This window comes from Metopolophium dirhodum, chromosome 1 (assembly GCF_019925205.1).
Source record: "Metopolophium dirhodum isolate CAU chromosome 1, ASM1992520v1, whole genome shotgun sequence".
NCBI lineage: Eukaryota > Metazoa > Arthropoda > Insecta > Hemiptera > Aphididae > Metopolophium > Metopolophium dirhodum.
Window position 1 is genome coordinate 25318238 of NC_083560.1, and position 14700 is coordinate 25332937.

The 14700-nt window shown below is 29.2% G+C and overlaps 1 protein-coding gene across 1 annotated transcript; it reads left to right on the top strand.

Moving 5' to 3' along the window:
* Positions 1–7291: 7291 nt before the first annotated feature.
* LOC132937278 (tRNA selenocysteine 1-associated protein 1-like) lies at positions 7292–11145 on the top strand. Its single transcript, XM_061004117.1, has 5 exons — positions 7292–7513; positions 7583–7771; positions 9091–9250; positions 9361–9520; positions 10983–11145. The coding sequence occupies exons 1-5, from the start codon at positions 7292–7294 to the stop codon at positions 11143–11145; spliced, it is 894 nt and encodes a 297-aa protein (XP_060860100.1).
* The last annotated feature ends 3555 nt before the right edge of the window (positions 11146–14700 follow it).

Sequence of the window (14700 nt, forward strand, 5' to 3'; positions counted from 1 at the left end):
CGTTTTGTGGACAGTGGTACGAGGAATAAATCAACTCATATGCTTAATGGCCTAAAACCGTACAGCTTCCGCGTAAAACAACTCGTAAGAGAGATTTTCAAAATTTCGAAATTTCCAATTTTCATTTGCGTTTTGTCCAGAATCCGAAGGTGCTACGAAGATTTCCCTCAGAGATCAAATTGATCTCATCAGCATTTTTTAGTAAGTCTAGCTTTTCGTTTTTCCGAAATGTTGATATTTGATATTTTTGGTTTTTAAAAATCTTGACTACTTGTATCGATGTCTAAAAAATCTTAAATTTTGATATTTTCGAAAATCCAAAATATACATTTTGTCGACAGTGGTACGAGGAATAAATCAACTCATATGCTTAATGGCCTAAAACCGTACAGTTTCCGCGTAAAACAACTCGTAAGAGAGATTTTCAAAATTTCAAAATTTCCTATTTTCATTTGCGTTTTGTCCAGAATCCGAAGGTGCTACGAAGATTTCCCTCAGAGATCAAATTGATCTCATCAGCATTCTTTAGTAAGTCTAGCTTTTCGTTTTTCCGAAATGTTGATATTTGATATTTTTGGTTTTTAAAAATCTTGACTACCTACTTGTATCGATGTCTAAAAAATCTTAAATTTTGATATTTTCGAAAATCCAAAATATACGTTTGGGGACAGTGGTACGAGGAATAAATCAACTCATATGCTTAATGGCCTAAAACCGTACAGTTTCCGCGTAAAACAACTCGTAAGAGAGATTTTCAAAATTTCAAAATTTCCTATTTTCATTTGCGTTTTGTCCAGAATCCGAAGGTGCTACGAAGATTTCCCTCAGAGATCAAATTGATCTCATCAGCATTCTTTAGTAAGTCTAGCTTTTCGTTTTTCCGAAATGTTGATATTTGATATTTTTGGTTTTTAAAAATCTTGACTACTTGTATCGATGTCTAAAAAATCTTAAATTTTGATATTTTCGAAAATCCAAAATATACGTTTTGTGGACAGTGGTACGAGGAATAAATCAACTCATATGCTTAATGGCCTAAAACCGTACAGTTTCCGCGTAAAACAACTCGTAAGAGAGATTTTCAAAATTTCAAAATTTCCTATTTTCATTTGCGTTTTGTCCAGAATCCGAAGGTGCTACGAAGATTTCCCTCAGAGATCAAATTGATCTCATCAGCATTCTTTAGTATGTCTAGCTTTTCGTTTTTCCGAAATGTTGATATTTGATATTTTTGGTTTTTAAAAATCTTGACTACCTACTTGTATCGATGTCTAAAAAATCTTAAATTTTGATATTTTCGAAAATCCAAAATGTACGTTTTGTGGACAGTGGTACGAGGAATAAATCAACTCATATGCTTAATGGCCTAAAACCGTACAGCTTCCGCGTAAAACAACTCGTAAGAGAGATTTTCAAAATTTCGAAATTTCCAATTTTCATTTGCGTTTTGTCCAGAATCCGAAGGTGCTACGAAGATTTCCCTCAGAGATCAAATTGATCTCATCAGCATTCTTTAGTAAGTCTAGCTTTTCGTTTTTCCGAAATGTTGATATTTGATATTTTTGGTTTTTAAAAATCTTGACTACTTGTATCGATGTCTAAAAAATCTTAAATTTTGATATTTTCGAAAATCCAAAATATACGTTTTGTGGACAGTGGTACTAGGAATAAATCAACTCATATGCTTAATGGCCTAAAACCGTACAGCTTCCGCGTAAAACAACTCGTAAGAGAGATTTTCAAAATTTCGAAATTTCCAATTTTCATTTGCGTTTTGTCCAGAATCCGAAGGTGCTACGAAGATTTCCTCAGAGATCAAATTGATCTCATCAGCATTTTTTAGTAAGTCTAGCTTTTCGTTTTTCCGAAATGTTGATATTTGATATTTTTGGTTTTTAAAAATCTTGACTACTTGTATCGATGTCTAAAAAATCTTAAATTTTGATATTTTCGAAAATCCAAAATATACATTTTGTCGACAGTGGTACGAGGAATAAATCAACTCATATGCTTAATGGCCTAAAACCGTACAGTTTCCGCGTAAAACAACTCGTAAGAGAGATTTTCAAAATTTCAAAATTTCCTATTTTCATTTGCGTTTTGTCCAGAATCCGAAGGTGCTACGAAGATTTCCCTCAGAGATCAAATTGATCTCATCAGCATTCTTTAGTATGTCTAGCTTTTCGTTTTTCCGAAATGTTGATATTTGATATTTTTGGTTTTTAATAATCTTGACTACCTACTTGTATCGATGTCTAAAAAATCTTAAATTTTGATATTTTCGAAAATCCAAAATATACGTTTTGTGGACAGTGGTACGAGGAATAAATCAACTCATATGCTTAATGGCCTAAAACCGTACAGTATCCGCGTAAAACTACTCGTAAGAGAGATTTTCAAAATTTCAAAATTTCCTATTTTCATTTGCGTTTTGTCCAGAATCCGAAGGTGCTACGAAGATTTCCCTCAGAGATCAAATTGATCTCATCAGCATTCTTTAGTATGTCTAGCTTTTCGTTTTTCCGAAATGTTGATATTTGATATTTTTGGTTTTTAAAAATCTTGACTACCTACTTGTATCGATGTCTAAAAAATCTTAAATTTTGATATTTTCGAAAATCCAAAATATACGTTTTGTGGACAGTGGTACGAGGAATAAATCAACTCATATGCTTAATGGCCTAAAACCGTACAGTTTCCGCGTAAAACAACTCGTAAGAGAGATTTTCAAAATTTCAAAATTTCCTATTTTCATTTGCGTTTTGTCCAGAATCCGAAGGTGCTACGAAGCTTTCCCTCAGAGATCAAATTGATCTCATCAGCATTCTTTAGTAAGTCTAGCTTTTCGTTTTTCCGAAATGTTGATATTTGATATTTTTGGTTTTTAAAAATCTTGACTACTTGTATCGATGTCTAAAAAATCTTAAATTTTGATATTTTCGAAAATCCAAAATATACGTTTTGTGGACAGTGGTACGAGGAATAAATCAACTCATATGCTTAATGGCCTAAAACCGTACAGTTTCCACGTAAAACAACTCGTAAGAGAGATTTTCAAAATTTCAAAATTTACTATTTTCATTTGCGTTTTGTCCAGAATCCGAAGGTGCTACGAAGATTTCCCTCAGAGATCAAATTGATCTCATCAGCATTCTTTAGTAAGTCTAGCTTTTCGTTTTTCCGAAATGTTGATATTTGATATTTTTGGTTTTTAAAAATCTTGACTACTTGTATCGATGTCTAAAAATCTTAAATTTTGATATTTTCGAAAATCCAAAATATACGTTTTGTGGACAGTGGTACGAGGAATAAATCAACTCATATGCTTAATGGCCTAAAACCGTACAGTTTCCGCGTAAAACAACTCGTAAGAGAGATTTTCAAAATTTCAAAATTTCCTATTTTCATTTGCGTTTTGTCCAGAATCCGAAGGTGCTACGAAGATTTCCCTCAGAGATCAAATTGATCTCATCAGCATTCTTTAGTATGTCTAGCTTTTCGTTTTTCCGATATGTTGATATTTGATATTTTTGGTTTTTAAAAATCTTGACTACCTACTTGTATCGATGTCTAAAAAATCTTAAATTTTGATATTTTCGAAAATCCAAAATATACGTTTTGTGGACAGTGGTACGAGGAATAAATCAACTCATATGCTTAATGGCCTAAAACCGTACAGTTTCCGCGTAAAACAACTCGTAAGAGAGATTTTCAAAATTTCAAAATTTCCTATTTTCATTTGCGTTTTGTCCAGAATCCGAAGGTGCTACGAAGATTTCCCTCAGAGATCAAATTGATCTCATCAGCATTCTTTAGTATGTCTAGCTTTTCGTTTTTCCGAAATGTTGATATTTGATATTTTTGGTTTTTAAAAATCTTGACTACCTACTTGTATCGATGTCTAAAAAATCTTAAATTTTGATATTTTCGAAAATCCAAAATATACGTTTTGTGGACAGTGGTACGAGGAATAAATCAACTCATATGCTTAATGGCCTAAAACCGTACAGTTTCCGCGTAAAACAACTCGTAAGAGAGATTTTCAAAATTTCAAAATTTCCTATTTTCATTTGCGTTTTGTCCAGAATCCGAAGGTGCTACGAAGATTTCCCTCAGAGATCAAATTGATCTCATCAGCATTCTTTAGTATGTCTAGCTTTTCGTTTTTCCGAAATGTTGATATTTGATATTTTTGGTTTTTAAAAATCTTGACTACCTACTTGTATCGATGTCTAAAAAATCTTAAATTTTGATATTTTCGAAAATCCAAAATGTACGTTTTGTGGACAGTGGTACGAGGAATAAATCAACTCATATGCTTAATGGCCTAAAACCGTACAGCTTCCGCGTAAAACAACTCGTAAGAGAGATTTTCAAAATTTCGAAATTTCCAATTTTCATTTGCGTTTTGTCCAGAATCCGAAGGTGCTACGAAGATTTCCCTCAGAGATCAAATTGATCTCATCAGCATTCTTTAGTAAGTCTAGCTTTTCGTTTTTCCGAAATGTTGATATTTGATATTTTTGGTTTTTAAAAATCTTGACTACTTGTATCGATGTCTAAAAAATCTTAAATTTTGATATTTTCGAAAATCCAAAATATACGTTTTGTGGACAGTGGTACGAGGAATAAATCAACTCATATGCTTAATGGCCTAAAACCGTACAGCTTCCACGTAAAACAACTCGTAAGAGAGATTTTCAAAATTTCAAAATTTCCTATTTTCATTTGCGTTTTGTCCAGAATCCGAAGGTGCTACGAAGATTTCCCTCAGAGATCAAATTGATCTCATCAGCATTCTTTAGTAAGTCTAGCTTTTCGTTTTTCCGAAATGTTGATATTTGATATTTTTGGTTTTTAAAAATCTTGACTACCTACTTGCATCGATGTCTAAAAAATCTTAAATTTTGATATTTTCGAAAATCCAAAATATACGTTTGGGGACAGTGGTACGAGGAATAAATCAACTCATATGCTTAATGGCCTAAAACCGTACAGTTTCCGCATAAAACAACTCGTAAGAGAGATTTTCAAAATTTCAAAATTTCCTATTTTCATTTCCGTTTTGTCCAGAATCCGAAGGTGCTACGAAGATTTCCCTCAGAGATCAAATTGATCTCATCAGCATTCTTTAGTATGTCTAGCTATTCGTTTTTCCGAAATGTTGATATTTGATATTTTTGGTTTTTAAAAATCTTGACTACCTACTTGTATCGATGTCTAAAAAATCTTAAATTTTGATATTTTCGAAAATCCAAAATATACGTTTTGTGGACAGTGGTACGAGGAATAAATCAACTCATATGCTTAATGGCCTAAAACCGTACAGTTTCCGCGTAAAACAACTCGTAAGAGAGATTTTCAAAATTTCAAAATTTCCTATTTTCATTTGCGTTTTGTCCAGAATCCGAAGGTGCTACGAAGATTTCCTTCAGAGATCAAATTGATCTCATCAGCATTCTTTAGTATGTCTAGCTTTTTGTTTTTCCGAAATGTTGATATTTGATATTTTTGGTTTTTAAAAATCTTGACTACTTGTATCGATGTCTAAAAAATCTTAAATTTTGATATTTTCGAAAATCCAAAATATACGTTTTGTGGACAGTGGTACGAGGAATAAATCAACTCATATGCTTAATGGCCTAAAACCGTACAGTTTCCGCGTAAAACAACTCGTAAGAGAGATTTTCAAAATTTCGAAATTTCCTATTTTCATTTGCGTTTTGTCCAGAATCCGAAGGTGCTACGAAGATTTCCCTCAGAGATCAAATTGATCTCATCAGCATTCTTTAGTAAGTCTAGCTTTTCGTTTTTCCGAAATGTTGATATTTGATATTTTTGGTTTTTAAAAATCTTGACTACCTACTTGCATCGATGTCTAAAAAATCTTAAATTTTGATATTTTCGAAAATCCAAAATATACGTTTGGGGACAGTGGTACGAGGAATAAATCAACTCATATGCTTAATGGCCTAAAACCGTACAGTTTCCGCATAAAACAACTCGTAAGAGAGATTTTCAAAATTTCAAAATTTCCTATTTTCATTTCCGTTTTGTCCAGAATCCGAAGGTGCTACGAAGATTTCCCTCAGAGATCAAATTGATCTCATCAGCATTCTTTAGTATGTCTAGCTTTTCGTTTTTCCGAAATGTTGATATTTGATATTTTTGGTTTTTAAAAATCTTGACTACCTACTTGTATCGATGTCTAAAAAATCTTAAATTTTGATATTTTCGAAAATCCAAAATATACGTTTTGTGGACAGTGGTACGAGGAATAAATCAACTCATATGCTTAATGGCCTAAAACCGTACAGTTTCCGCGTAAAACAACTCGTAAGAGAGATTTTCAAAATTTCAAAATTTCCTATTTTCATTTGCGTTTTGTCCAGAATCCGAAGGTGCTACGAAGATTTCCTTCAGAGATCAAATTGATCTCATCAGCATTCTTTAGTATGTCTAGCTTTTTGTTTTTCCGAAATGTTGATATTTGATATTTTTGGTTTTTAAAAATCTTGACTACTTGTATCGATGTCTAAAAAATCTTAAATTTTGATATTTTCGAAAATCCAAAATATACGTTTTGTGGACAGTGGTACGAGGAATAAATCAACTCATATGCTTAATGGCCTAAAACCGTACAGTTTCCGCGTAAAACAACTCGTAAGAGAGATTTTCAAAATTTCGAAATTTCCTATTTTCATTTGCGTTTTGTCCAGAATCCGAAGGTGCTATGAAGATTTCCCTCTGAGATCAAATTGATCTCATCAGCATTCTTTAGAAAGTCTTGCTTTTCGTTTTTCCGAAATGTTGATATTTTAAGTTTTTTGAATTATACAATAATAATTGTACCACGCCATAATTGTACAATAATATTTGAATATTAAAATAAATTTTTCTCATAAATATATAACTAAAATTCTTGGGTTGGTAACACCATTTGTATAGTTTGTAGGGAATTTAGGTTTCTATGTTGGCACACATGGATGAGCTGGTTGGTTTTTTTTTAATTTTTTTTAATTTTTTTTCTCCCATGAAATTTCGGGACAAGTGCCCGAGGCCCGTTCCTAGTGGTTCTTATCACGCGTCCTGCAGCGCGGTCAACGGTGGCGTCCCTTGTCGTGGCTAACCGCGTAGTGCGCGTGTGATAACATTACGTTACCTATGTTGTTGTGTTTAATTTTTATTCTCATTGTTGGATATTTGGAGTTTGCATGTGACATCTAAATAATTTTTCAATAATTAATTGATCGTTTCTTACTGTTCTTTCATTTGTATAATTTTAATCAAAATGTATACCAATCAGTACACTCCTCAGTATTTTCAGTACATTCAACAATATCAGCAATTTCCATCTAATAACTATCAAATGTACAATTATAACCAACAATCGGCTTACAGCACTCCACAACCAACTCAAACAGCTGCAACATTTATAAGGCCAACTGTACCAGTCCAACAGCCACAAGTATCAACTCCTAAAAAAAAGGTTTTAAGCATATGGATGGGGAACGTATGTTTTATGAAATAATTTGTAATTTATAATCATTACTTACTTATGAAGTACCTATTATTATTCTAGGTGGAACCTTATATGACTGAAAGTTTCATCACAGGTGCATTTCAAAAGATGGGAGAATATCCAAAGAATGTTAAGTTGATTCGCAATAAAAATACTGGGGAAAATGCTGGCTACGCATATGTTGATTTCTATGATCCAGTATCTGTTATGCAAAAACTCAATGGAAAATATATACCTGGTACTAATCCAGTAAGTTGTAATTTTGGTTTTTAGTTATCTTGTTTGGTAATCACTGAGCCAAGTCTAGTGGTAATTTTACTATTGAAAAATTAGCAAAAACAAGGGTTTTATTCATACATTTATTTCTATATCTATGTATATACAATATAGTCAGATATATACCCATATGCAGTACCCATATATAGCGTCGAGGGATTTTTGTTCGGTTAGGGTTTTATATGAGTAAATAATTTAAATAATTTTTTCCTCAACAGTTTTTATATAACAAATTATAGTTAGTCCAAATTTAGTCTACATTTACAGTATTTAATCTGGTCATCTATAGAGCCTCTTCGGGATGTAATAACCGAAAGACCATGATACACCATTGATTATGACGTTTAGCAATGTTCTACACCAACAAAAAAAAAAAAACTAAAACAATGATTATTAACATGTGCATGATATTGAACAATTTATTTCACATCTATTAAAAATGACCAAAATTGATCTGTGTGTATAAAAATAATGGTAAATAAGATTTTTTGTAGAAAAAAAGAAGTTTCTGGGGGGCTAAAACCCTAGGACGCTAGAACCCTACCCCTGTGTATGCCATTGTATGTAATTAAAGTTATAAATATAATACAGACAATAACATATATTAATATTAACAAATTGCAAACTCATAGAACCAACACAAACTTGTTCAGTGGATTCATTCCTTCTTAAAGAATAAATAAGTATGTATATTTTTTATATACTAATGCTCTATAGGTTAGTACAACATGACACTCAAAAATAATAATATTTATGCAGTACAGGTAGTAAGCTGCTTTGGTAATGAGACTTAATGGTTACCATGATAAGCGACTACCCGAATAATTGTTCAGTAAACTCAATTTTGTTATTGCAACTACCGCAGATTAACTGCATTACCTATATTATTTTAAAATATTTTTGAAATCTACAAAATAAATTAATATAAGTATGTCTGCCCAACAAAACATAAATCATAATAAATGCTTGCTGCTAGACTTCTATGTGTTTTAATTAATTTCAATTTTTATCAGATGGAAATACTCCAAATAATAATCTGCTTTGAAATATTAAATTAAAAATGTATATTCAAATAATATTATTATAATACAATGCATTATACTTTACATTTTTGTACCATGTTAATTTTGTAATATTTAAAGATGAATTAAATATGAGTAATTATTATTTAAATGTTAAATAGTGTACATAACTATTTTTAATTAATTAATAGATTCCTTAGATATTTTTTGGAAATAAAGTTTATAGAATTTAGAATTACATAAATAATTTTTGATAAATATTATTTACAGCCTGTGAAATTTAAACTCAACCATGCTGGAAGTCTTGGAAAAACTACTGCAAGTGGTACAGATTTTTCTGTGTGGTTAGGTAAACTTAGCCCAGATGTAGATGACTATCAGTTATATAAGACGTTTGCTTATCGCTATCCATCTATACGTACAGCTAAAGGTAATAATAATAATTTGAAATAATATGATTACCATACCTACTTAAAAATTTCATTTAAAAATCCCATTTTTACTATAATAGTAGTTTAATATGTAGTTATAATTTTTCAGTGGTCTTGGACAGTTCTGGTTTTAGTAAAGGATATGGTTTTATTGATTTTGGCAGCAAAGAAGAGCAAGAACACTGTCTTAACAATATGAATGGTTTTCCAGGCCTTGGTTCCAAACCCATTAAGGTTAGCAGTGTCATACCAAAATCAAAACGTCATGTGTAAGATTGTTTGATATTTTTTAATTTATTTCACAATACATTTTCAAATGTATAACAATAAACTATTCAATACTAATTTAACAAATAATAATATCAATTTGTTAATTTGAAACTATAGACACTATAAAGTGATCTCTAAATTGATTACTTGCATACTCTGTTATTAAGTTGTATGTGTTTTACTAATATATTAACTACTGAGGTTAGGTCCTTTTTGTATTCTAATAACATAAACTCCGCAGTTCTGTACACAACTCTATTATCTACTTGGTGCTGTAATTCCCACATGGGAATTAGCAATAGGTTCCCCCCTCCATGTCAAAAATAATTTTCCCGTGGAAAAAATGAATTGTATAAATATTAAAATTGAAATAATTATTATATTATGATTAAAATCATTAAAAATACTATTATTATTTTTAATTCTTTAAAAGAAATTTTCTAAATAGTTTTTTTATTTTATCAAAAAACAATAGGTACTTCCCAGTTACATATGTAATAGGAACATTAGGTACAATGAGTTATATTGATATTATATCCCGAGGATAGCTACTCACCTTAATTTTGGTAAACGCAAATTTATAAAGCTAATTCGAGGCGAGCCACACTGTAAGTGATGTTTATAAAATAAAGACACATTTTTAATTCTATATCAATTTATTTTTTACCCTTCACATATACATTACTATATTTAGATTTAATGAATTTAACTATTTAAGCGTTGTTTACAATGATTCACATACATAAGTAGTCCCAAAAATTGGAATAAGCCTCTTGGCAGTCTTAGCACACTCTTTTGTTAGTGGGTAGTTTTCTTCATTTTGACATATGCTCCACAATTTTGGCTACACAAACTAAAAATCACCTTTACCGCCGCTATTTCAATCTATAATAACAACTGTAATGATACAAAACCGATGGAGATAAAAACACCATCTTACAATTCTAACAGAGTAATATTTATTAATTTTAGTCTAAGCTTAGTTCAAGAGCCACACAAAACTGATTTAAGATACACATGCAGCTCGCGAGCTTCGTTTGGACACCCCTGTTATATCCTCTCCTATTAAAAAATTATGTATTGTACTGGTACTAAAGTAATTGTGATTTAATTATATTTTTAAAAATGAAAAATAATTAGTTATAATAAATATGTATAATAAAAGTTGAATAATAAATAAAAAATTAATAATATTAAATAAAAATAACGTAAAAGAGCTATAAATATTTTATTTAACTAATTATATTATTACATAATATTCTTTACTATTTATTATTTTTAAGGTAGGTATAAAATAGTTTAGTATTTAATTTCATAGATTAGGTTAAGGTATTAAACAAATATATTTGTGAAATGTTATTTTATTACAGTTTTAATTTTAACTGTGTGATTATTGGTTAGTATAAAATACTACAGTAGTGTAATTGAAATTCAGTACAATTATTGAATTTATTGTTTTAGTGCTTCAAATGACTCTCAAGGATACAAGGCAAGTCAAAATTATGGACAATATTTTGAAACTGATTATTGGCGTCTGGCATCTGGCATCTGGTTCAACCTGGAAAGAAACCTCAAGGTCAAAAATGAATTGGAAGTTCTAAATGGCTACCACTCAACACTATAGAAGATATTTAAATATTAATAATAATAATAACTATATCAAGTATTTAAATACATTCTCAGGTAAATTTAAACATTTGAGATTGGTGTTCTAATTTATTTTTTAATTCCTACCAATCATGTTTTTATAATGTGATTAAAATAATAACTTTGGGTCAATTAACGTAGTATATGTTTTTATATTAATTATTTGATTAAAATTATTTAAAAACAGGTCTTTTAAAATATCGGTTACAAAAATAAATTGCATGCATAAGTTTAAAATAGACAACAGAGTGGATAAGTATTGCGATTTTTCAATAAAATACCTTTGAAATACATTTTATTTATTAAGCGTAGACAAAAAAAGGGTGAAAATCCACCACAGGGTAAATACACTCAGGTCCATAAGGTACTCAAAAATCAGTATTGCGATACTAGATATTAGTTAGGTTTATTAGGCTTTGTAGTATCGTGATACTAGATACTCGATAGGTACTTACAATGTAAGTATAGGTATTTACAAAAATGTGTTTTTTTTAATTTTAATTTTTTTTTTGTTCATACACAATAATTAGTTGAAATAATTCTTTGATTTAAACTTCAGTACCTTTTTTTTTGGAAATGAAACTAGTTGGTGCATTCAAAAGGTCATTTAAAATGTGCAGTTGTTTTCAAAAGCACCGGAAAGAACAGTATAACGGGACAATGATGTGTATTTTTACTATTTTAATTTTTTTGTATTTTTAATATTTTTCAACTGTCATTGTAACAATATAATATTAAGAGCCTTGTATTACATTTTTATCCTTTTGTCCCAACGATTTACATTTTATTAATATCTATAGAAAAAAAAACTATTACAATTTGAAACTGAAATTAGGAATAATAATATTATTGCTTTTTCACTACAACGCCTTCATCCAGCATTGTATATAAAAATCCTACACTGAAAGCATAACTAATATTTATAATTTTTATAAAATTGAAAATCTGTTAGCTGAAAGTGAAAGTTGGTATAGTTTATGGCAAAAAATGACTGCCAAAGTATGGACATAATTGATTTACTAGAACATACCAAAATATTTTTCCCTGGCATTACAATTGCATTAGAAATGTTTCTATCTTTGCCAGCTACAAATTGTGCAGACGAAAGGTCATTTAGCACTTATGAAGGGTTAAAACTTGGCTGAAGACCGATTAAATGTCCTATGTATGTTAAGTGTCCATCGTGAAAGAGTAAATATAAGAAAAGAAAAATTCATTGAACAGTTAAGTCAATAACAAGGTTTGCAATAGAACAACCACGTAGACTTCAGTTTAAATAGAATAAATAGCATATATTTCTAACACATTTTTTAGTTTTAAAGGAATATATTTTTTAATGTACTTTTTGGTGTTTGGTTTCATATAATTATAACTCATTTTTAGTTTACAAGGAATAGACTTTTTTTATGTATTTTTGGTGTTTGATATTATGCCATCCCCCCCCTGATAAATTTTCTGCGGGTGCCATGAACCGGATCAAATGACGGATCACCATCAGACCGCTCAGAATATAATGATATTATGTATAAAATACAATAATAATAATAGTATTGTCATCAGTCATTATTTATTATTAGAAAAGTATGTTAATATAAATATTAAATAGTAAGTTATTAAAATAATCAATGCAATAACCTAATCTCAAAATATTTATTGTTTGTATAAATAATTACTATTTCTGGTAAATTTAAGTTTTTAAGAAGTATGTACTTCTTAAAACCCTAACACCATCAAAGTTACAAGAAATTTTCGAATACAATTTGTCATACTTATATGTGGCTGAAGATAACTTACAAATTACTGTAGTCTGTAAGCTATTAAATATTAAAAACGCTCTCCTGTACAATTTACCATTTTTGTGTATAGGCACGACCCTATTGTACTGACGGTACAATATGATACTAACACCATATAAATATAAGAAATGTTTTCTGTAGGCACAGAAAAATAGGTTTTTGTACTCGACGAAAAACACGTATTATCAGAAGTGGCGATTGATTGCACAGAATAGCTTATATTAAGATATTAAAACTTTATATATTCTTTGATTTTTTTTCTTAAAAACTTATATGAAACCTCGTTTAAAATGTTCAATGTTGCTAAAAAAAATTTAAAAATGTTTACCTTATTTTATTTTTTGCTTAAAACGGTGAGCCACTCCCAACTAAAATTTCAAGTTTCGGAAAAAATATTATGCAAGTAATTTTTTAGCTACAAAATAATTAGTAAGTTTTTGTGTTTTTGATATATTTTATAATAATATTATGAACTTTAAATGTTTATAAAAAGAGGTCATATTTAAAATACTAATAAAATACATGTTTGGTAATGTATTTGATTATTACTCAAATAGTAAGTACTTAGGTATATAAAAAAGAATTTGAGCCATATTTTTTTTTTATAATCAACCATAATTGACTAAATCTAATCTACCCTTGTCCCATACTAAATTATTAATTATTTAAAAAAGATAAAATTTTAGTTTTGTAGTAATAAAATATACTTAGTTCTAAATATTTATAATTAAGAGTCAGAAATAAATTACCTATTTAATAAAAATATTCAATGCAATAAAGTAGTTAGTATTTAAAATACACACAAATATTTGTTGATGTACAATATTTAAAATATCTATTCAATAATTGAGTAGAGTACAAAATATCCAAATCTGAGAATGTAGATAAATATTTTTATAAATAAACACAAATTTTTGAAATCGTCATTAATCATTATGCTCAAACAATATGATATAAAATATTGTTAAAATGTAAAATAATTTAATTACACGGATTTTAAGAAAACATTTTATTTTCTAACAAAATTAGCTTAAATATTAAATTATAAAAATAGCTTGTAAAATTAATTCAACCTAGATACAGCGTATTAATAATAGTAAATAAATAACTTTTTATCAATAATATTACAAAATATATTTCACAAACACTAGTTGTTATAGTCAAATAATATATTAAAATATATTGTTATTATTTATTTTTGTACCATGGCTTTCAACACAAATTAAATGTTCAACTCATTGGTGTAAAGGAGAGGGGAGATTTCGGTCCAGGAGAATACAAAAAAATTAGGTAACTTGTTTAAATTATAAACTTTAAAAGATCTAATAACAAATAGGACTGCTAAAAAAATGACTGTGTGGAGGTTATAACATCCTTTCTATTGGACACAAGACAATAAACAAATTAAACATTTAAACATCATTATTAAACTAATATAATGCATCTTGAATCTTTACTTTGCTCAAAAACCAAAATGCGGTAGCAGTTAAATTTATAGTAGCTTTAATAGTAGACCCACATCAAATAAACATACATCGACAATATTTATATTTCGTACACAACTTAAATAAATAAGCCCTAATATTCATGCATTAAACTTTTCATTTATAGAAGTATTTAAATTTTAAAAAAACAACCTAGATCCTTATACATGATAATATTAATAACTGTAAATTATTTACTTTAAGTGGCAATTTTACTAGAGGATCTCTGTAATAATTGATATTGGTGTTTCA